Genomic DNA, 23590 nt, shown 5'->3' on the forward strand with positions numbered 1-23590 from the left:
TATTTTCCTCAATGCTTTCGTTTGAGAAAATTGGATACCACGATGCCCGTTCAAAATCAGAGACTGGCCAATGTAATATGTGACTGGTGTGTGGGTCTTTTTATGTCAGGTGTCTCCCAGTCCCCTCCCTGAGAATCCGTGCCAAAGAGAGACGCCCTGCCACAGCCCAAAGACCACCCCCCGAGAGAGCCTCAACTCCTGCCCCTCGCCTGACACAGAGGACACGGCGGACCTGGTGAGACTCACACACACACACTGTATATTTGTTGTTTGCAATAGCCCAGTTCGTGAGTGTGTGTGCATGTGAGTCCCATCATTGCACTAACACCTTGTCTCTCTGTGTGTGTGTGTATGTGAATCAGAACTGTAACTTCCAGTCCAGTGTGGGCAGCCCCTTCTCCCGTCTCAACCCCCAGATAATCGGAGCAGAGGACGACTACTTTGACACAGAGCAGGAACAGGTACTGCTAGACAACTGTTTGTCTGTCTGTCTGATTGGCTGACTGAGTATCTCTATACTCTCTCTCTCTCTCTCTCTCTCTCTCTATTTCTCTCCTGTCTGTTTCTGTCTCATTTTCTTAATGTCTCTCTCTTACTCAACTTTACCTTTCTGTTGATCTCTCTCTCTCTCAGATCAACGGTCAGTGTAGTTGTTTTCAGAGTATAGAGCTGCTCAAGTCTCGGCCCGCTCACTTGGCCGCCTTCCTCCATCACGTGGTCTCTCAGTTTGACCCTGCACCTCTGGTAAGTCAACCACACACAGACACACACCAAAACAAAATGCCTGCCTAACAGACACATACTCTTACACTCATTCACACCATTCATAAAGTACATCCATAGTAGCTACTGCTTGAGCTCTAGGCATGCAACATTACTGTAACTGTCACAAAATTCACAGGTTTTCCAGAAATTTGGGCACATTTTGCAGCCCCTAATGAACGCTGATATTTTCTAATTAGGGTACAGCAGTTACTCTTTAGCACTTTGGTGGTTTGACCCCAGAATGCTTTGGTCAGTAGTTTAGAGCTAACTGGCTCTGATTCTCTCCCAGCTATGCTACCTTTATGCTGACCTGTACAAGCAGACCAACTCCAAAGAGACCAGACGGATCTTCATGGATTTCCATACTTTCTTTATGGACCGAGCAGCGGTAAGACACACACTTGTGCACACACATTATGTACAAGCACACATGCATTCACACACACACATATGCGCAAGTAAAGGGACACACACACACAAAGAAGACTGTAACTTTTGGCTCAGCTAAAGTATTTTAAATGGGATTTGACATGGGCACACACGGGTATAGAATAGATAGGTGACACCAGTGTCTGTGTCTGGGGCATTGACTACCAAACTTTTTAAAACCCCAGCACCATCTTGTGAGCGTGTCTGGACAGTTCCTTCACAAGTGGTGTGCTTCTGCTGGAAGAAGTCTGACTGTTGGGTTTTAATCTCCTTTCAGATAATTAGGATCATTTTAAATGTACACTCTTTATCTGGCGTGGTGGATGAAGGAGAGGAAAGGGTATTGTTGTGGTTGTATTGCAGAAGGTCTCTCTTTTAGCTTTTTGTTTTAGCTGAGAACTGTTTTTCCCCCTTGCAGAATCTGAAAGTAGCTGTGCCTGAGTCTATGACCTCTGAACTAGGTGAGTTATTACTTACTCCTCTCATGTCTTGTATTAGTTTAGCAACAGTTTTAGCAATGCAGTAGTGTATTGTCTAGTGTAATTGATTAGAATGTTTCCAAAAAAGGGAGACTGCTTCAAACTGAGTGTGTGTGTGTGTTGGCAAACATGCTGTTGTGTGTTCCCAGAGCGGCGGAGACCTGAGCTGATCCCAGAGGAACTGCACAGACCTTACATACAGCTGTTACAGGACACACTGCTACCAGACATCCAGAGGAACCTAGAGGACTTCAGGTCAGACACACACACACACACACACACACACACACACATTCAGGCAGAAACACTCATACGTACACAGACACACTCGCACGGTCTCACACACATACCATACACGCACACCACAACCACACACGTGCACAAACTCACACTTCTCAAAGATGATGTGCACATAATGATGCTTTGATGTCATATTTCCTCATGGATTATAAAATTGCAAAATCTTCTCTCTGCCTGTGTGTATCTGTCTGTGCGTGTGTCTGTGTATGTGGTGTGGATCTGTCTCTGTGTGTGTGTGCGTGTGTGTGCGTGTGTCTGTGCATCTGTGTGTCCGTGCATCTGTGTGTGAGTGTGTGTCTACAGGCAGAAGCGTAGCATGGGTCTGACCCTCGCAGAAGGGGAGCTGGCTAAGCTGGACACAGAGAGGGTGAGAGACCGCGTGTCGCTGGAGAGAGAACGCTCCTGTGCCGAACACATCATCTCCAAGATAGAGGAGGTTCTGTAAGTCCCTGCAATACATGCACACTAGGTTTGGGCGATATTACGATAATATTGTGTATCGACGATGATTAACAGCGATCGTCGATGGTGACGAGAAAGTGATGTGACAGACAATGGTTTAGCCTATTTGAACTTGACTGGTACTGCGCAGGAAAAAACGGAGTGTCTCAGCGCACAACAGGGAAGAACACACGTGACATTCCCAGCAATTTGCCTATTCTTTGCTATAGCCTATTTCAATAAATATGTTATATACAGAATGCAAGAGGAGAATGTAGGCCAGAGCAGATAATTATTTTATTTCACCTTTATTTAACCAGGTAGTTAAGTTGAGAACAAGTTCTCATTTACAACTGCGTCCTGGCCAAGATAAAGCAAAGCAGTTCGACACATATAACAACACAGAGTTACACATGGAGTAAAACAAACATACAGTCAATAATACAGTAGAAAAATAAGTTGATATACAATGTGAGCAAATGAGGTGAGATAAGGGAGGTAAAGGCAATAAATAGGCCATGGTGGCGAAGTAAATACAATATAAAACACTGGAATGGTAGATTTGACAGTAGATGAGTGTGCAAAGTAGAAATACTTGGGTGCAAAGGAGCAACATAAATAAATACAGTAGGGGATGGAGTAGTTGTTTGGGCTATTTATAGATGGGCTATGTACAGGTGCAGTGATCTGTGAGCTGCTCTGATAGCTGGTGCTTAAAGCAAGTGAGGGAGATAAGTTTTCCCAGTTTCAGAGATTTTTGTAGTTTGTTCCAGTCATTGGCAGCAGAGAGCTGGAAGGAGAGGCGGCCAAAGGAGGAATTGGCTTTGGGGGTGACAAGTGAGATATACCTGCTGGAACGCATGCTACGGGTGGGTGCAGCTATGGTGACCAGCGAGCAGAGATAAGACGGGACTTTACCTAGCAGGGTCTTGTAGATGACCTGGAGCCAGTGGGTTTGGCGACGAGTATGAAGCGAGGGCCAGCCAACGAGAGAGTACAGGTCGCAGTGATGGGTGGTATATGGGGCTTTGGTGGCAAAACTGATGGCACTGCATTAGGCTATAACCGGGATGGGCAAACCCCCCCCCCCCCCCCCAGAAGTGAAAAAACATATATTTTTTAGGAACTGTGTGGGTCTTAACTCACTGTTATGAGTTAGAATAGTGGAATACACAAGGTGCAATTTGGCTGTGCATCAGCAATTTTTATCTTGTTATGTCAGTCACTTATAGTAAAGTCAATTAGCCATGTCAGCACTTTTTCTTTTAGATTGCTAAGTTAGTTTTGCGGCATTATCATGGTTGAATAACCGGCTGGGGAGCCCCATTGATTTTATTAGTCAGTAAAACAGATCATTTTCATCTTTGTGTGTAGAAGTGTGTAGAATTGCACAAACTTAACTCTAAAATGTAAAAATGTTCTCTCCACTGTGAAGAGGGGGGTCACTAAAATGTGTGTGGGAGAGGGGGTGAGTTCAGATTTGTTTGTGGCCCTATCAAAGTTGCTCATCCCTGGACACTCCGCTATCTTTTTGTCTAGCCTATATTCCCTTTCATCTCCATTCGATTGGCTATGAATAAGACTGAAGGCTACGCTTCATTGTTTTATGCAGGGCTTCCTCCATATCAAACGATGAATGTTACAGAGTTACATCTCATTATTTGAATAGCCTAAAAACTTAAGGTTCACTACATGACTAAAAGTATATGGACACCTGCTTGTTGAACATTTCATTCCAAAATTATGGGCATTAATATGGAGTTGGACCCCCTTTGCTGCTATAACAGCCTTCACTCTTCTGGGAAGGCTTTCCACAAGATGATGGAACATTGCTGCAGGGACTAGCTTCCATTCAGCCACAAGAGCATTAGTGATGTTGGGAGATAAGGCCTGGCTCGCAGTCTTCCAATTCATCCAAAAGGTGTTCGATGGGGTTGATCTCAGGGCTCTGAGCAGGCCAGTCAAGTTCTTCCACACCGATCAAAACAAACCATTTCTGTATGGACCTCGCTTTGTGCATGGGGGCATTGTCATGGTGAACAGGAAAGGTCCTTCCCCAAACTCTTGCCACAAAGTTGGAAGCAAAAAATCGTCTAGAATGTGATTGTATGCTGTAGCGTTAAGATTTCCCTTCACTCGAGCTAAGGGGCCTAGCCTGATCCATGAAAAGCAGGCCCAGACCATTATTACTCCTCCACCAAACTTTAGAGTTGGCCCTATGCATTCGAGCATCCGCCAAACCCACATTCCGTCAGACTGCCAGATGGTAAAGCGTGATTCATTTCTCCAGAGAACGCGTTTCCACTGCTCCAGGGTCCAATGGTGGTGAGCTTTACACATTCCAGCCAAAGCTTGACATTGCGCATGGTGATCTTAGGCTTGTGTGCGGCTTCTCGGCCATGGAAGCCCATTTCATGAAGCTCCCGACAAGCAGTTCTTGTGCTGATGTTGCTTCCAGAGACAGTTTGGAACTCGATAGTGAGTTAAAATAGAAAAATTTGATTGACAAGTTTCATCAGGTTTAAGGTTATTATGAAAGAAATTATCCATGCGGGAAGGGAATATTATAGTATTCTTTTAAGAAGGAAATAAAACAATTATTATCCAGTTCTGAAGACTATAAACTGCTTCTATCCAGCCCATGTAGTCCTATAACCTAGCTCACTATGGTAAGACAGCCTTTTCCTCAACAGACAGTCACTGCTCCATCATGTGTGCTGCCTCATCAGACACACACACACACAAACCAGCATCATCAAGATGATTGAGTGATAACACGACACGAGTCAGGTCTCTGTTTTCCACTTCGAGATAGACAGGAGGCAAGTGTAGTGCACGATGCACATTCTTTCTCTCTCGTTCTCTCTCTTGCACACACACACATTCTTTGTCACTCACGTACACACACATGCCATTACAATCACAGGAAGATGATGTTATCAGCGCCATAAGGATTATCTACTCTGGTAATGTTATAAGTTGTAGGTTAGAGGTGAAAGGAGTGTTGGGTCGTTCAACCTCAAAAAGCACAAGAAATAAGATTTTAACACCCAACAACACTGTTTCTGTAACAGATACAAATGACTTTTCTGAAACATTATTTTGTTGAAATATAATTTGGTCTCTGAGAAATCAAGCTAATCGATTGCACCCAAATTGGCTATTTTAATTTACAGTATTCGGATAATATTTAATAAGTATAATGAGGAAGAAATTGAAAAAATTGGCAAAAGCCACAACTGATTTTAGGGGAATATCCTGATAGACGAAGTACATAATACAAAAATAAAAACAACTTTGTTTAAACTTGGGAACTTGTCTTGCTGCGCAGCCTGCTCAACTTGGATGCCGGTGAGTTTTACACAGGAGCGGGAGAGAGAGAGAGAGTAGCAATACAGACTCCTGCTAGTTAGACAAATGTATAGATTTCATAGGCTATCTGTCATCCCATCTGGTAGTGCCTGTCTTGACTGCATCAAATCGATGTAAAGATGCTAGCTAAGATATCCAGCTATGTTAGCCAGCTACCTCGCTAGCTATCTAGGCTAAAAGTAATTGAGCCTACTTTTCTGCACTTCCTGTCTTTGTCTACAACGATTATGACATCAGCTGATATCTCAAAGTGCTGTACAGAAACCCAGCCTAAAACCCCAAACAGCAAGCAATGCAGGTGTAGAAGCACGGTGGCTAGGAAAAACTCCCTAGAAAGGCCAAAACCTAGGAAGAAACCTAGAGAGGAACCAGGCTATGAGGGGTGGCCAGTCCTCTTCTGGCTGTGCCGGGTGGAGATTATAACAGAACATGGCCAAGATGTTCAAATGTTCATACATGACCAGCATGGTGAAATAATAATAATCACAGTAGTTGTCGAGGGTGCAACAAGTCAGCACCTCAGGAGTAAATGTCAGTTGGCTTTTCATAGCCGATCATTCAGAGTATCTCTACTGCTTCTTCTGTCTCTAGAGAGTTGAAAACAGGTGCCACAGGCAGAACAGTTGAAATTGGAGCAGCGGCACGGCCAGGTGGACTGGGGACAGCAAGGAGTCATCGTGCCAGGTAGTCCTGAGGCATGGTCCTAGGGCTCAGGTCCTCCAAGAGAGAGAAAGAGCGAGAGAAAGAGAGAATTAGAGAGAGCATACTTAAATTCACACAGGACACCGGATAAGACAGGAGAAGTACTCCAGATATAACAGACTGACCCTAGCCCCCCGACACATAAACTACTGCAGCATAAATACTGGAGGCTGAGACAGGAGGGATCAGCAGACACTGTGGCCCCATCCGATGATACCCCCAGACAGGGCCATACAGGCAGGATATAACCCCACCCACTTTGCCAAAGCACAGCCCCCAGACCACTAGAGGGATATCTTCAACCACCAACTTACCATCCTGAGACAAGGCCGAGTATAGCCCAAAAAGATCTCCGCCACGGCACAACCCAACTCAATCATATGACCTACTGAAGAGATGAGTCTTCAGTAAAGACTTAAAGGTTGAGACCGAGTCTGCGTCTCTCACATGGGTAGGCAGACCATTCCATAAAAATGGAGCTCTATAGGAGAAAGCCCTGCCTCCAGCTGTTTGCTTAGAAATTCGAGGGACAATTAGGAGGCCTGCGTCTTGTGACCGTAGCGTATGTGTAGGTATGTACGGCAGGACCAAATCGGAAAGAAGGGTAGGAGCAAGCCCATGTAATGCTTTGTAGGTTAGCAGTAAAACCTTGAAATCAGCCCTTGCCTTAACAGGAAGCCATTGTAGGGAGGCTAGCACTGGAGTAATATTATCACATTTTTTGGTTATAGTTTAAGATTCTAGCAGCCGTATTTAGCACTAACTGAAGTTTATTTAGTGCTTTATCCGGGTAGCCGGAACGTAGAGCATTGCAGTAATCTAACCTAGAAGTAACAAAAGCATGGATTAATTTTTCTGCATCAATTTTGGACAGAAAGTTTCTGATTTTTGCAATGTTATGTAGATGGAAATAAGTTGTCCTTGAAACAGTCTTGATATGTTTGTCAAAAGAGAGATCAGGGTCCAGAGTAACACTGAGGTCCTCTACAATTTTCATCATTGTATCAAGAGATTGCAAACGTAATAAGATAGTCCAGGATTATGAGGAAAAACATTAAGATCCACAACATTTATTCCATGGGACAAAACTAGGTCCAGAGTATGACTGTGACAGTGAGTAGGTCCACTGAGTCGATGATGCCACCGAAAGCCTTTTGGAGTGGGTCTGTGGACTTTTCCATGTGAATATTAAAATCACCAAAATGTTTAATATTATCTGCTATGACTACAAGGTACGATAGGAATTCAGGGAACTCAGTGAGGAACGCTGTATATGGCCCAGGAGGCCTGTAAACAGTAGCTATAAAAAGTGATTGAGTAGGCTGCATAGATTTCATGACTAGAAGCTCAAAAGATGAAAACTTAGTTTTTTTTTGTAAATAGAAATTTGCTATCGTAAATGTTAGCAACACCTCCTCCTTTGCAGGATGCATGGGGGATATGGTCACTATTGTAACCAGGAGATGAGGCCTCATTTAACACAGTAAATTCATCAGGCTTAAGCCATGTTTCAGTCAGGCCAATCACATCAAGATTGGCCTGATAGGCTGTTAAACAACAGCCTACCTGATAGTTTCTTTTAGTTATAGCTTTCTCCATCTCATTTAACTAACTTAATACTGTAATTGGCCAGCAGCATACCACCCTGCATCCCACTGCTGACTTGCTTCTGAAGCTGAGCAGGGTTGGTCCTGGATAGGAGACTAGATGCTGCTGGAAGTGGTGTTGGAGGGACAGAAGGAGGCACTCTTTTTCCTCTGGTCTAAAAACATAAAAAATCTCAATGCCCCAGGGCAGTGATTGGGGACATTGCCCTGTGTTGGGTGCCATCTTTTGGATGGGATGTTAAATAGGTCACTAAAGATCACATGGCACTTTTCGTAAGAGTAGGGGTGTTAACCCAGGTGTCCTGGCTAAAATTCCCAATCTGGCCCTCATACCATCATGGCCACTTAATCATCCCCAGCTTCCAATCGGCTCATTCATCCCCCTCCTCTCCCCTGTAACTATTCCCCAGGTCGTTGTTGTAAATGAGAATGTGGTTTCAGTCAACCTACCTGGTAAAATAAGGTTTAAATAAAAAGTCATTGTAATTCCATGTTGCATTGATTAGAGATCTCACACATTGCTTAGTACACATGGAGCCACTGACTATAGACAGTGCCATTTTGAATGGCCGACAATAACAACAAACATGTGAAGCCTGTGTAGGCTACTATGCTATGTCATTTTATGGGGCACACATCATACAAATTAATTGAAAAGTTTTTTATTTATTGAATTTTTATTTATTTATTTTACTAGGCAAGTCAGTTAAGAACAAATTCTTATTTTCAATGACGGCCTAGGAACAGTGGGTTAACTGCCTGTTCAGGGGCAGAAGGACAGATTTGTACCTTGTCAGCTCGGGGATTTGAACTTGCAACCTTTCAGTTACTAGTCCAACGCTCTAACCACTAGGCTACCCTGCCGCCAATTAATAATATCTAATGTCATGGTATATCCTTGTGTGTAGCAATGTCACATACTTAATTTAGACAAATACTTTTCCTTGTTGAAATAGACTTATGATTAAAAAGAAATCTGAATACTCTCGCAATTATTCGAAATCTAACATCTGTTGGGATATTAAAATATTAGAATAACTGTGCGGTCCCTAGGTGTCATGGCTTACTGAAATGACATGGAACCACTCTGTTGTTCCAGTTACCGTGTGTGTGGAGAAGAAATTGTACCACATACACATGCCATTTCTGGGAATTATTTCCAGGTCAGTGAGTGCTTGCGTGTCTCCACTCTCTGGGCCTCAAACACGCCAAACTGTACAGATTACAGGGATTAAGATAGATACAAGTTAGATATTATCGCTCTCTCTCTCTCAAACACACAGACACAGACAGACAGACAGACAGACAGACATACAAAGACAGACGACAGAGACAGACAGAGACACACACTCGTACTTTCAAGACCACTGATATCATCTCACTCTCCCAAGACCGTCTCTCTTACCTGCACTCACCTGTTTAGTGTTGATGCCAGTGTGAAGGTTTAAGCCGTTACGGGATAGACTGTAGCTACTAGTTAGCAATGTTTTGACATGCGCAAGCACATGCAGATTTTGGCCTTTTGAAATTGCCTTGTGAATATTTTGGGCCTTTAACAGAAAAAAACCTAAGCATCACATAGATCCTACATTATTCTACACTGAGAAAAAAAAATAACACAACATGTAAAGTGTTGGTTTCATAACCTGAAATAAAAGATACCAGAATTGTTCCATATGCACAAAAAGCTTATTCCCTGTTAGTGAGCACTTCTCCTTTGCCAAGATAATCAATGCACCTGACAGGTGTGGCATATCAATACGCTGATTAAATAACATGATCATTACACAGGTGCACCTTGTGTTGGGGACAATAAAAGGCCACTCTAAAATGTGCAGGTTTGTCACACAACACCATGCCACAGATGTCTCAAGTTCTGAGGGAGCGTACAATTGGTATGTTGGCTGCATGAATGTCTACCAAAGCTGTTGCCAGAGAATTCATTAATAATTTCTCTACCATAAGCCGCCTTCAATGTTGTTTTAGAGAATTTCGCAGTAACACCCCCTCACAACTGCAGACCATGTGTTTAGCATTGTGTGGGTGAGCGGTTTGCTGATGTCAACGTTGTGAACAGAATGCCCCATCGCAGCGGTGGGGTTATGGTATGAGCAGGCATAAATTACGGACAATGAACACAAATGTATTTTATCTATGGCAATTTGAATGCACAGAGATACCGTGACGAGATCCAATGTGTAGCACCAATGTGTAGCACCCACCTGGATGATGCACGGCAGCCATTTTGTGCCAGAAAGCTCGCCAGTCATGGGCTGTTTCTCAACGAATCTTTCTTTTGATTCTTCACATCCTCTCTCCTCTCATCCTTCTCAAAACCTATTGGAGAAAAAGGTCAGAATAAAGGGACCTTGGATCTTCTCCTCCAATACAGTTGAGAAGGAGGCGAGGAGATAGGATGTGAGGAATCACATAATGACTAATTAAGATATTAAACATGGGCTAATAGAACTGCATTACCATTGTACAAGCAGACTACACATTTGTATATTTGAAGTAGAATTGAAACTGCTTATTGTTGTGTGTGTGCGTGTGCGTGTGCGCGCGCTTACACGTGTGTGTGTGTCACTTAACCCTATTATTTGTTTCTCTTCTTCCAGGCTGACGTCACAGCCCACAGAAGAGGAGAAGTGGTAAGGGGGGATTTTTTTATCTAAAGCAGAGGTTGGCAACTAGATTTTTGTCAGTGGATGGTTGGGGGGGGAGACAACATCATTATAATAATTTGTACACTGCATATTGACCACAACTAAGCTCAATAAGAGATTGCATTTGAAAATGATTATTTCGTACAGATTTCCTGTTTTGCTTGAGGGCCCCAAAAATTCCCTGCGGGCCACCTGTTGCCGACCCCTGATGTTAAAGTAACTAACCACTTAATGTCAGAATTTGACGAGGATAGGTCTGTTTTCATACTAGAGTTTAGAACGTTTGCTGGGGAAGTAGCGTGTTGATTGTTGAATGAATTCAAGTGAGTGTGTGTGGTCACACAGTGGTTGTGTATGAGTTGAATTACTTGTGAAGGTCGAGGTGAAACACCCACACTATCTGGGCCTGTATTCACATAACCTGTCGGAGTAGGAGTGCTGATCTAAGATCATTTCCCCTTTTGGTTGATGTTTATTATTATATTGACAGGGGGGACCTGATCCTAGATCACCACACCTACTATCAGATGCTTTGTGTATACAGTCCTGATCGGAAGTCCACGCGTATTGTAATTATGTTCTCTTGGTTTAATACTCTAAACCATTTCTTTCCACTATTTTCAGTCGCATGTAGTTAGCACACAGATTATATGATAGTGGTTCATATCCCATATGGCTAACCGGCGTTCTGTTCTGACTAAGGGTTCTTCTTCTCTGTGCTAGGACAGATGGTGTGTGCGTGCGTGCATGCACAATGTTGTGTGGTCTATTTGGGGAATGGCTCATGTTGTGGCTGCATATTTCTAATATGTGAATTCCATCAGCATGTTGTTTCTATCCATGCTGTGAGAAGAGCTGTTGAAGTGACATGGGACTCATATTCAGTAACCTAACTGGCACCCTATTCTCTATATTATGCACTATTATGCACTACCAAATTGGGTGCCGTTTAGGACGCATCGTGTCTGCCATTACGTCATAGCGTAATGACTTGCCTAGTTAAATAAAAGGTTAAATACAAGTTTTTAAAAGTGTCATCTGCCTCCATCTGTTGGAGATCTGTGGTACTACACACTTTGAGTTGTGCCAGGGTGGTGTTCATTAGTACCAAATGGTAGAAAACAGACCGATGTGGGGAGGGACTACCTGGTCTTGTGAAAAAAATATTTTTGTTTTTAGTTGCAAAATGTTTTCCTTTACACGCCCTAATTAACACGACCCTGTTCTGACAATATGAATGGAATAGGGCGATTAGTAAAAACTGATTAGGTCAGTTTCCTAACCTTTTCATTCGATTTTCCTCACATGTGCTTCTAGTGATTGATAACATGTGTCCTATTAGAATTACTGTTTTCAAAGAGCCTTGGGAGACATTTATGTATCAGAACTGTTTTTCTAAGTATAATAATATCATCAATATGATGATTTAAATGATTTTATATTAAGATAAAGTAGGCTGTCCTGGGTTAATGGTAATATAAACAATTAATAAATAGTGTATTGTGTTGCAGCACTACTATGCAGTATGTCATCCTCACCTATATGAAACACCTGGGGGTGAAAGTAAAGGAACCACGTAGCCTAGAGCCCAAACGAGTCCGCATCAACTTCCTGCCCAAGATCAAGGTACAACACACACACATACTTGATGCTTGATGCATCAATGATGTATTTGAGCACAATGCCGGGGTCTTTTACAGCTTGTAGAAACTCTAATTTAATGTAGCATAAATTATTCAGTTTCTTCACACAGCGGCACCGTTTTACTTCTTAGTATGAGTTTTTTCTTGGTAACAAGTATGGTGACATAGTGTCTCACTTGTTAGCAGCTTTCCAGGGTAGCGTTCAGTAGGGAACAATATTGTGCAACTTCCAGATAAAAATAGCATAAAACAAACATGCCTCATTGACATGTAGAATATGTATAATAAGGAATCACGGCAGCTCTATTCATGACATGTCTATCTTCAACGTTCTACAACATTTGCCTACTGAAAGTGATCCCCTTTTAAAATTCTCTGACTGGGCAGTTTGTATGTGTTTTGTTCGGTGGAACAGAAGAGCATCAAACCTGAGAAAGAGGGGGAGGAGAAGGTGAAGAAGCCTCGCTTTCCCAGCATCCTCGGCCCTCCTCGGCGGCCCAGCCGCGTGGACTCAGCTTCAAGTAAGTGTGGAAGAGTACAAATGGACGTAGTACACTTAACAGTTCCCTCCTAGTGTGCCAGTTTGGAACGCAAAAAAAAACGGTAATGGTTAGTTTGAGATGTGTAACAGGCTCTGTAGTGACACTTTTTTATATACAAAAATAACAACGCACATCCCTATGTGCCAATATCCACACTAGCATTTACCTAATATGCATGTCCAATACATCACCAGTAGTATGCAGGTGTGGATATTTGAACTTAGTTCAAGGGAATGTATAGCCCTGGTATTGCACTGAGAACAGAAGCTAGTGGTGTTGTGTTCAGGCTCAGACACATTACATCTCACATCCAGTTCTGTAAGGAGATTGTGGACTTCCGCAACAGGAAGTGCCTGTCTGGAGTTGTGTGGGCCAGCTCCCCATTACGTTGTGCTGCTCCCTCCATAGATATACATATTTTAGACTTGCACACACACTCATTTACATGTTCAAAGAGCCTTGGGAGACATTTATGTATCATGACTAAAACATTTTTACAAGTATAATAAGTATTGCACTTAATCAGTGTGATGATTTAAAAAAAAATATGATTTCATATTGAGATAAATACATCTGTATTTCCATACTGCTCCTTTTCATTTGATCAGATGTCCATTTAGAAATGAGGAAGATATGGACCATTTTGCTATAACATTGCTACTTTGCCGTTCTCAACCAATTGGCCAATCTAGTAGATCTAGTTGATCTATATCTGTATTGTATCAGCCAAGCCACTGTGGTTTGTCTCAAGCCCCCTCCCTCTTCATAGCTGCTGCTCCTTCTTTCTCCCTGAGCTCTGGGTTTGGAGATGTGTGTGTGGCTGTGTGGCTGTGCATGGCTGTGTGAGCTACTGACTCTCGTTTGGCTTATATCTGTGTGTGCAGTCAGTAAGGCCATGGAGTTGAACAAGCATCGGGGCCCCCAGAAGCAGCTCTCCCAGCCCGCCCTCAGCGTCTTCGAGCAACCAGAATTCTCGGCAGGCGGCATCCGTGCCCGCAGCCAATTCAGCGATCCAGGTTCTGACGCGGCCACCCACCCCTTGGCCTACATCGCACCGCCCCCCCACAGTGCCCCAGCCAGCCAGGGCTCCGACCCGACGGGACGCGACTCTGACTCGGGTAAGGACCCATCCTCTCTCCCCCAACCTATGCCTTTCCTCCTTACTGTTTCTTCATATCTGCCTTTTCCTCTCCACTTCTCTCAAATAATGATAGAAGGTAAAGAATTGTGTCATACAGTATAGCGCTTTAGTGCTTTTCCAAATAGCTATATATTTGATGGGTGGACTCACCTCATTCAGTATAATCCATACGTCTTTTCTCACTCTCTCTCGCTCTCTCTTTCTGTCTTCATGTTTTCCCTCCAAGCTGGCTTCCTCGCTTTCTTTCCTCCCCACGTTGTCTGTTTGCTTTTGTTCTGTCATCCATTTCCCTCCTCTCAGACATGTTTTCTCCTTGGCCTTTTGTTGTCAGGACTCTTTTACACTGGCTTAGCCCGGCTTACAGTGGCCCAGCCTTTTGGAACACAATTGCTTTCTTTGGCTTTTTCTTGTTTATTCCTAATTGGGGGGAGGCCTTGTTTTCAGAACGTCGTCTAGGCTTTGTCTGCATATGATCTGTCGAAACGACCCCTCTCTATTTTCTTTTTGAAACATCTGCTGTGTGTAGTGCAGATATTATTTTTGCACTGCTTTTAGATTATAGCGTATCTCTAGTCTTGAGCTTGTTCTACCGCACGATAAGACAACTGTTGACTTACGCACTTCTTTTCCATGGAGATCTGGTTTGACCTTCAGAATGAAGAAACTTACGTGAGCCTTCGTCATATTGCTTAGGACCATATTGGCTCTGGTTGGACGTAGAATATAACTTTATTAATTCACATGGAGAGGGACATTCACCCTGCTAAAATGTAATTGAACTTCATTAATCCACCTGGAGAAGGACATAAGCCTTGGTAGAATTGAATGGAACATTATTAATCCACCTGGAGAGGGACATTAGCCCATTAACCTTGGACTGTTCTAATGTAAGAGCCTCCCTCTGGGGTCATATGTATCAAGTGTCTTAGAGTAGAAATGCTGATTTAGGATCGGTCTTGTCTTTTAGATCACAACGAAAATAAGATTACATGGACAATGGGGACCTGATCATAGATCAGCACTCCTACTCTGAGATACTTTTTATTTACAACCCCTGACCTCTCCTCCTATTTTGTTCTCTCCTCTCCAGGACTCACTCCCTCCTCTGCCCTGCCCAGACTGAGCACCGACGGGCTCCACTCAGGCGACACCCTGGACGGGATGGTCCACCTAACCAGCACCCACTTTGACTTCAGCCCTTGTACCCTGGACCAATTACAGGAGGAGGAGCGTGAAAGTGACAGGTAAGGGCGGGAACAAATTCATGGTCTCAGGTGTAACGGTTCTCTTGTGGTGAAGGAGAGTCGGACCAAAATGCAGCGTGTAGATTGCGATCCATGTTTAATAAACAAACGTAAAACACAAATAAATTATAAACACTACAAAACAAAGAACGTAATGAAAACCGAAACAGCCTATACTTGTGTAAACTAACACAGAGACAGGAACAAGGACACTAAGGACAATCACCCACGAAACACTCAAAGAATATGGCTGCCTAAATATGGTTCCCAATCAGAGACAACGATAAACACCTGCCTCTGATTGAGAACCACTTCAGACAGCCATAGACCTAACTAGAACACCCCACTAAGCTACAATCCCAATACATACACACCACATACAAAAACCCATGCCACACCCTGGCCTGACCAAATAAATGAAGATAAACACAAAATACTTCGACCAGGGCGTGACAGAACCCCCCCCCCCTAAGGTGCGGACTCCCGAACGCACCTCAAAACACTAGGGAGGGTCCATGGTGGCGGCTCCGGCGCGGGACGTGGACCCCACTCACTCAATGTCTTAGTCCCCTCTCCTCGCGTCCTTGGATAGTCCACCCTCGCCTCCATCCATGGCCTAGTAGTCCTCACCCAGAACCCCACTGGACTGAGGAGCAGATCGGGACTGAGAGGCAGCTCGGGACTGAGGCAGCTCGGGACTGAGGGGAAGCTCGGGAGTGAGAGGAAGCTCGGGAGTGAGAGGAAGCTCGGGAGTGAGAGGAAACTCAGGAGTGAGAGGAAACTCAGGAGTGAGAGGAAGCTCAGGAGTGAGAGGAAGCTCAGGAGTGAGAGGAAGCTCAGGCGGGTTGATGGATCTACCAGATCCTGGCTGGCTGGTGGTTTCGGCAGATCCTGGCTGACTGGCAGATCCCGGCTGACTGGCAGATCCCGGCTGACTGGCAGATCCTGGCTGACTGGCGGATCCTGGCTGACTGGCGGATCCTGGCTGACTGGCGGATCCTGGCCGACTGGCAGATCCTGGCCGACTGGCAGTTCTGGCAGATCCCGGCTGACTGGCGGATCTGGAAGAGTCTGGTTGACTGGCGGATCTGGAAGAGTCTGGTTGACTGGCAGATCTGGAAGAGTCTGGTTGACTAGCAGATCTGGAAGAGTCTGGTTGACTGGCGGATCTGGAAGAGTCTGGTTGACTGGCGGATCTGGAAGAGTCTGGTTGACTGGCAGATCTGGAAGAGTCTGGCTGACTGGCAGATCTGGAAGAGTCTGGCTGACTGGCAGATCTAGAAGAGTCTGGTTGACTGGCGGATCTGGAAGAGTCTGGTTGACTGGCAGATCTGGAAGAGTCTGGCTGACTGGCGGATCTGGAAGAGCCTGGCAGACTGGAAGAGTCTGGTTGACTGGCGGATCTGGAAGAGTCTGGTTGACTGGCAGATCTGGAAGAGTCTGGCTGACTGGCGGATCTGGAAGAGTCTGGCAGACTGGCAGATCTAGAAGAGTCTGGCTGACTGGCGGTTCCTGGCTGACTGGCAGATCTGGAAGAGTCTGGCTGACTGGCGGATCCTGGCAGACTGAAAGATCTGGCTGCTCCATGCTGACTGGCGGCTCTGGCTGCTCCACGCTGACTGGCGGCTCTGGCTGCTCCATGAAGGCTGACAGCTCTGGTGGCTTCTTACAGACTGGCAGCTCTGGCGGCTCCGTGCAGACTGGCAGCTCCTTGCAGACTGACAGCTCCTTACAGACTGACAGCTCCTTGCAGACTGACAGCTCCTTGCAGACTGGCAGTTGCTTGCAGACTGGCAGCTCCTTGCAGACTGGCAGCTCCTTGCAGACTGACAGCTCTGGCTGCTCCATGCAGACTGGCAGCTCTGGCTGCTTCATGCAAACTGACAGCTCTGGCTGCTCCATGCAGACTGACAGCTCCTTGCAGACTGACAGCTCCTTGCAGACTGGCAGCTCCGTGCAGACTGGCAGCTCCTTGCAGACTGGCAGCTCCGTGCAGACTGGCAGCTCCTTGCAGACTGGCAGCTCCTTGCAGACTGGCAGCTCCTTGCAGACTGACAGCTCTGGCTGCTCCGTGTAGACTGACAGCTCCTTGCAGACTGACAGCTCCTTGCAGACTGACAGCTCTGGCTGCTCCATGCAGACTGACAGCTCTGGCTGCTTCATGCAGACTGACAGCTCTGGCTGCTTCATGCAGACTGGCAGCTCTGGCTGCTTCATGCAGACTGACATCTCTGGCTGCTCCATGCAGACTGGCAGCTCCTTGCAGACTGGCAGCTCCTTACAGACTGGCAGCTCCTTGCAGACTGGCAGCTCCTTACAGACTGGCAGCTCCTTGCAGACTGACAGCTCTGGCTGCTCCATGCAGACTGGCAGCTCTGGCTGCTTCATGCAGACTGACAGCTCTGGCTGCTCCATGCAGACTGACAGCTCTGGCTGCTCCATGCAGGCTGGCAGCTCAGGCTGCGCTGAACAGGCAGGAGACTCCAGCAGCGCTGTAGAGGAGGAAGGCTCTGGCTGCACTGAACAGGCGGGAGACTCCGGCAGCGCAGGAGAGGAGAAGGGCTCCGACAGCGCTGGAGAGGCGAGGCGCACTGTAGGCCTGATGCATGGTGCTGGTACTGGTGGTACTGGACCGAGGACACGCACAGGAAGCCTGGTGCGGGGAGCTGCCACCGGAGGGCTGGGGTGTGGAGGTGGTACTGAATAGACCGGACCGTGCAGGCGCACTGGAGCTCTTGAGCACCGAGCCTGCCCAACCTTACCTGGCTCGATGCCCACTCTAGCCCGGCCGATACGAGGAGCTGGAATATACCGCACCGGGCTATGCACCCGCACTGGGGACACCGTGCGCACCACTGCATAACACGGTGCCTGCCCGGTCTCTCTAGCCCCCCGGTAAACACAGGGAGTTTGCGCAGGTCTCCTACTTGGCGTAGCCCTACTCCCTGTGAGCCCCCCCCAATACATTTTTGGGGCTGACTCTCGGGCTTCCGTCCGCGCCGCCGTGCTTGCTTCGCCAACCTCATTCTCCTGTAACCTTCCGCGCACTGCTCCATCGAATCCCAGGCGGGCTCCGGCACATTCCCTGGGTCGACCGCCCACCGGTCTATCTCCTCCCAAGAAGTATATTCCATACTGTACTCCTCTTTGGGCTGCTCCTGTTGCCTCTTCTCCTGCTGCACCTTTGGGCGGCTACACTCCCCTGGTTTAGCCCAGGGTCCTCTCCCGTCGAGGATTTCCTCCCATGTCCAGAAATCCTTCTTACGCATCTCCTCTTTGGGCTGCTCCTGCCTGTTGACACGCTGCTTGGTCCGTTTGTGGTGGGTGATTCTGTAACGATTCTCTTGTGATGAAAGAGAGTCGGACCAAAATGCAGCGTGTAGATGGCGATCCATGTTTAATAAACAAACGTAAAACACGAATCAATTATAAACACTACAAAACAAAGAACGTAATGAAAACCGAAACAGCCTATACTTGTGTAAACTAACACAGAGACAGGAACAAGGACACTAAGGACAATCACCCACGAAACACTCAAAGAATATGGCTGCCTAAATATGGTTCCCAATCAGCGACAACGATAAACACCTGCCTCTGATTGAGAACCACTTCAGACAGCCATAGACCTAACTAGAACACCCCACTAAGCTACAATCCCAATACATACACACCACATACAAAAACCCATGCCACACCCTGGCCTGACCAAATAAATGAAGATAAACACAAAATACTTCGACCAGGGCGTGACATCAGGGGTCAGATTCGAACCCATGCAGACTCTGTTAGACCACACAGGCCACAGAGGCGATACACTTTGATAGTGTACCTCTTGTTATAACAATCTTCAGTGGAATATACACAGCTAGGTGTTGATTAGACTTTGCTAAATATACAACTTAATATGAAGCGGGTGTATAAACATAGGGGTGTGGAATCATGGCCAGTGGACCTTCCTAGACAGTTGAAGTTATAAACTTCTGGCACCGACAGAGATGGCCGCCTCGCTTCGCGTTCTCAGGAAACTATGCAGTATTTTTTTTTAATGTATTATTTCTTACATTGTTACCCCAGGAAATCTGAAGTTTTTATTACATACAGCCTGAAGGAATGATTGGATATAAGAGCAACGTCAACTCACCAACCAGGAATACGACTTTCCAGAAGCGGATCCTCTGTTTGGTCCACCACCCAGGACAATGGATCAGATCCCAGCCGGCGACCCAAAACAACTGCGCCGCAGAAGGGGCAGACGGAGTGGTCTTCAGGTCAGGCTCCGTAGATGGGCACATCACGCACCGCTCCCGAATATACTACTCGCCAATGTCCAGTGTCTTGACAACAAGGTAGACGAAATCCGAGCAAGGGTTGCCTTCCAGAGAGACATAAGAGATTATAATATTCTCTGTTTCACGGAAACATGGCTCTCTCGGGATACGTTATCAGAGTCGGTACAACCACCTGATTTCTTCACGCATCGCGCCGACAGAAACAAACATCTCTCTGGTAAGAAGAAGGGTGGGGTTGTATGCCTTATGATTAACGAGACGTGGTGTGATCATAACAACATACAAGTCCTTTTGTTCACCTGACCTAGAATTCCTTACAATCAAATGCCGACCTCATGATCCACCAAGAGAATTCTCTTCGATTAGAATCACAGTCATGTATATGTCCCCCAAGCAGACACATCGACGGCCCTGAACAAACTTCATTGGACTCTATGTAAACTGGAAACCACATATCCTGAGGTTGCATTTATTGTAGCTGGGGATTTTAGCAAGGCTAATCTGAAAACAAGGCTCCCTAAATTGTATCAGCATATCGAATGCGCGACCCAGGCTTGCAAAACCCTGGATCATTGTTATTCTAATTTCCGAGACGCATACAAAGCCCTCCCCCGGAAAACCTGACCATGACTCCATTTTGTTGCTCCCAGCCTATAGACAGAAACTAAAACAGGAAACGCCCGTGCTCAGGTCTGTTCAACGCTGGTCCGACTAATCGGGTTCCACGCTTCAAGATTGCTTCGATCACGTGGATTGGGATATGTTCCACATAGCGTCGGACAATAACATTGATGAATACGCTGATTCCGTGAGCGAGTTTATTAGCAAGTGCATCGATGATGTTGTACCCACAGTGACTATTAAAACCTTCCCCAACCAGAAACCGTGGATTGATGGCAGCATTCACGCAAAACTGAAAGCGCGAACCACAGCTTTTAATCAGGGCAAGGCGACCAGAAACATGACCAAATAGACACAGTGTAGCTATTCCCTCCGCAAGGCAATCAAACAACCTAAGCGTCAGTATAGAGACAAAGTAGAGTCGCAATTCAATGGCTCAGACACAAGAGGTATGTGGCAGCGTCTACAGTCAATCACGGACTACAAAAAGAAAACCAGCCCCGTCGCAGACCACGATGTCTTGCTCCCAGACAATCTAAAGAAATTATTTGCTCGCTTTGAGGACAATACAGTGCCACCGACAGGGCCAGCTTCCAAATTCTGTGGGCTCTCCTTCACTGCAGCCAACGTGAGTAAAACATTTAAACGTGTTCACCCTCGCAAGGCTGCCGGCCCAGATGGCATCCCTAGCCGCGTCCTCAGAGCATGCACAGACCAGCTGGCTAGTGTGTTTACGGACATATTCAATCAATCCTTATCCCAGTCTGCTGTTCCCACATGCTTCAAGAGGGCAACCATTGTTCCTGTTCTCAAGAAAGCTAAGGTAACTGAGCTAAATGACTATCGCCCTGTAGCACTCACTTCCATCATCATGTAGTGCTTTGAGAGACTAGTCAAGGACCATATCACCTCCACCCTACCTGACACCCTAGACCCACTCCAATTTGCTTACCGCCCCAATAGGTCCACAGGCGACGCAATCGCAATCACACTGCACACTGCCCTAACCCATCTGGACAAGAGGAATACCTATGTGAGAATGCTGTTCATCGACTACTCCGAATTTAACACCATAGTACCCTCCAAACTCGTCATTAAGCTCGAGACACTGGGTTTTCGACCCTGCCCTGTGCAACTGGGTCCTGGACTTCCTGACGGGCCGACCCCCAGGTGGTGAGGGTAAGAAACAACATCTCCACCCCGCTGATCCTCAACACTGGGGCCCCACAAGGGTGCCTTCTCAGCCCTCTCCTGTACTCCCTGTTCCCCCATGACTGCGTGGCCATGCACGCCTCCAACTCAATCATCAAGTTTAAAGATGACACTACAGTGGTAGGCTTGATTACCAACAACGATGAGACGGCCTACAGGGAGGAGGTGAGGGCCCTCAAGAGTGTGGTGTCAGGAAAATAACCTCACACTCAATGTCAACAAAACAAAGGAGATGATCGTGGACTTCAGGAAACAGCAGAGGGAGCAGCCCGCTATCCACATCGACGGGACAGTAGTGGAGAAGGTGGAAAGTTTTAAGTTCCTCCACTGCCTGTTCACCCCACTATCATCCAGAAGGTGAGGTCAGTACAGGTGCATCAAAGCTGGGACCAAGAGACTGAAAAACAGCTTCTATCTCAAGGCCATCAGACTGTTAAACAGCCATCACTAACATTGAGTGGCTGCTGCCAACATACTGACTCATCTCTAGCCACATTAATAATTAAAAATTGGATGTAATAAATGTATCACTAGCCACTTTAAACAATGCCAGTTTATATAATATTTACATACCCTACATTACTCATCTCATATGTATATACTGTACTCTATACCATCTACTGCATCTTGCGTATGCCGTTCAGCCATTGCTCATCCATATATTTGTATGTACATATTCTTATTCATTTATTTACACTTGTGTGTATAAGGTAGTTGTTGTGAAATTGTTAGATTACTTGTTAGATATTACTGCATGGTCGGAACTAGAAGCACAGGCATTTCGCTACACTCGCATTAACATCTGCTGACCATGTGTATGTGACAAATAAAATTTGATTTGACCTAATTCAGGCTGTGGCCATTGAGGACAATTTACTTAATCAACCTATTTTACATTCATTTGTTTAGCAAGCGTTACATTTTAAAACTAAACTATGAGGTAAGCAAGAACATTCATCGATGTACACTGAGTGTACAAAACGTTAGGAACACCTTCCTATTATTGAGTTGCACCCTTTTGTGCCCTCAGGACAATTACATTGGGGAATGGACTCTACAAGGTGTTGAAAGCGTTCCACAGGGATGCTGGTCCATGTTGACTCCAATGCTTTCCACAGTTGTGTCAAGTTGGCTGGATGTCCTTTGGGTGGTGGATCATTCTTGATACACTCTGGAAATGTTTGAGCATGAAAGACCCAGCAGCGTTGCAGTTCTACACTCAAACCGTTGCGCTTGGCACCTACTACCATACCCCGTTCAAAGGCACTAAAATATTTTGTCTTGCCCATTCACCCTCTGAATAGTACATACACACAATCCATGCCTCAAGGCTTAAAAATCCTTCTTTAACTTGTCTCCTCTCCTTCATCTACACTGATTGAAGTGCATTTAACAAGTGACATCAATAAGGGATCATAGCTTCACCTGGATTCACCTGGTCAGTCTGTGTCATGAAAAGAGCAGGTGTTCTTAATGTTTTGTATACTTAGTGTATTTTACAATCAGTGGATAAAAAGGGAATGAAACCGTTATTGTATGATTATCATTTCTGATCATCTCTGTGCTTGCAGCAGCGTTTACCCCCCTCAAAAATAATATTGTTTACATAGTGACGGTATAGTGACTATGATAGGCTGATTGACTTGGTAACAGCATCTCTTCATGTAATGTGCTAGTAATATACAGTGTAGAAATACAGAGGGCAGATCTGCTGTAATCAAATGTGATGGTTTCAGCCATACATAGTGAATATTCTAATCTGCTCAAGGGTTGAGATACTCTGATATATACCATCCTTTCACCTCAAAGGGCTTATTTAATCCGAGTCAGGACTGTCCTCTGGGTCAACACAAATCTACACTAAATCTGCCTCCCATATTCCCTTTGGGCTCTGGTTGAAAATAGTGCACTAAATAGGGAATAGGGTGGCATCTGGGATGCAAGCCTAAATCTTATGCTGAGCGAGATTGCATGATCACTGAAATATTGTTCCGAATAGAGAGCAAGCTCTCCCGGGAAAAGCCTTCCAAGGCAGAATGTTTTGCTGCCGTGTTGGTCCACTGCCAAGCTCATCTGTTCTCACCCGACACAACCAGTCGCCCGCAAAGTCTGCAGTCTCATACAGCCATACTGT

The 23590-nt window shown here is 45.6% G+C and overlaps 1 protein-coding gene across 2 annotated transcripts in view; it reads left to right on the forward strand.

Moving 5' to 3' along the window:
* LOC115136092 (rho guanine nucleotide exchange factor 12-like) overlaps positions 1 to 23590 on the forward strand; it is a 117432-nt gene that overhangs the window by 77369 nt on the left and 16473 nt on the right. For both annotated transcript variants that reach the window (XM_029671508.2, XM_065023789.1), the window contains exons 11-22: positions 110 to 235; positions 363 to 461; positions 634 to 744; positions 1055 to 1153; positions 1613 to 1655; positions 1823 to 1928; positions 2277 to 2414; positions 10714 to 10746; positions 12273 to 12387; positions 12820 to 12925; positions 13831 to 14064; positions 15178 to 15331. In XM_029671508.2, coding sequence (XP_029527368.1) covers positions 110 to 235; positions 363 to 461; positions 634 to 744; positions 1055 to 1153; positions 1613 to 1655; positions 1823 to 1928; positions 2277 to 2414; positions 10714 to 10746; positions 12273 to 12387; positions 12820 to 12925; positions 13831 to 14064; positions 15178 to 15331 — 1364 coding nt within the window. The remainder of the gene's footprint in view (positions 1 to 109; positions 236 to 362; positions 462 to 633; positions 745 to 1054; positions 1154 to 1612; positions 1656 to 1822; positions 1929 to 2276; positions 2415 to 10713; positions 10747 to 12272; positions 12388 to 12819; positions 12926 to 13830; positions 14065 to 15177; positions 15332 to 23590) is intronic.

This window comes from Oncorhynchus nerka, linkage group LG10 (assembly GCF_034236695.1).
Source record: "Oncorhynchus nerka isolate Pitt River linkage group LG10, Oner_Uvic_2.0, whole genome shotgun sequence".
Classification (NCBI taxonomy): domain Eukaryota; kingdom Metazoa; phylum Chordata; class Actinopteri; order Salmoniformes; family Salmonidae; genus Oncorhynchus; species Oncorhynchus nerka.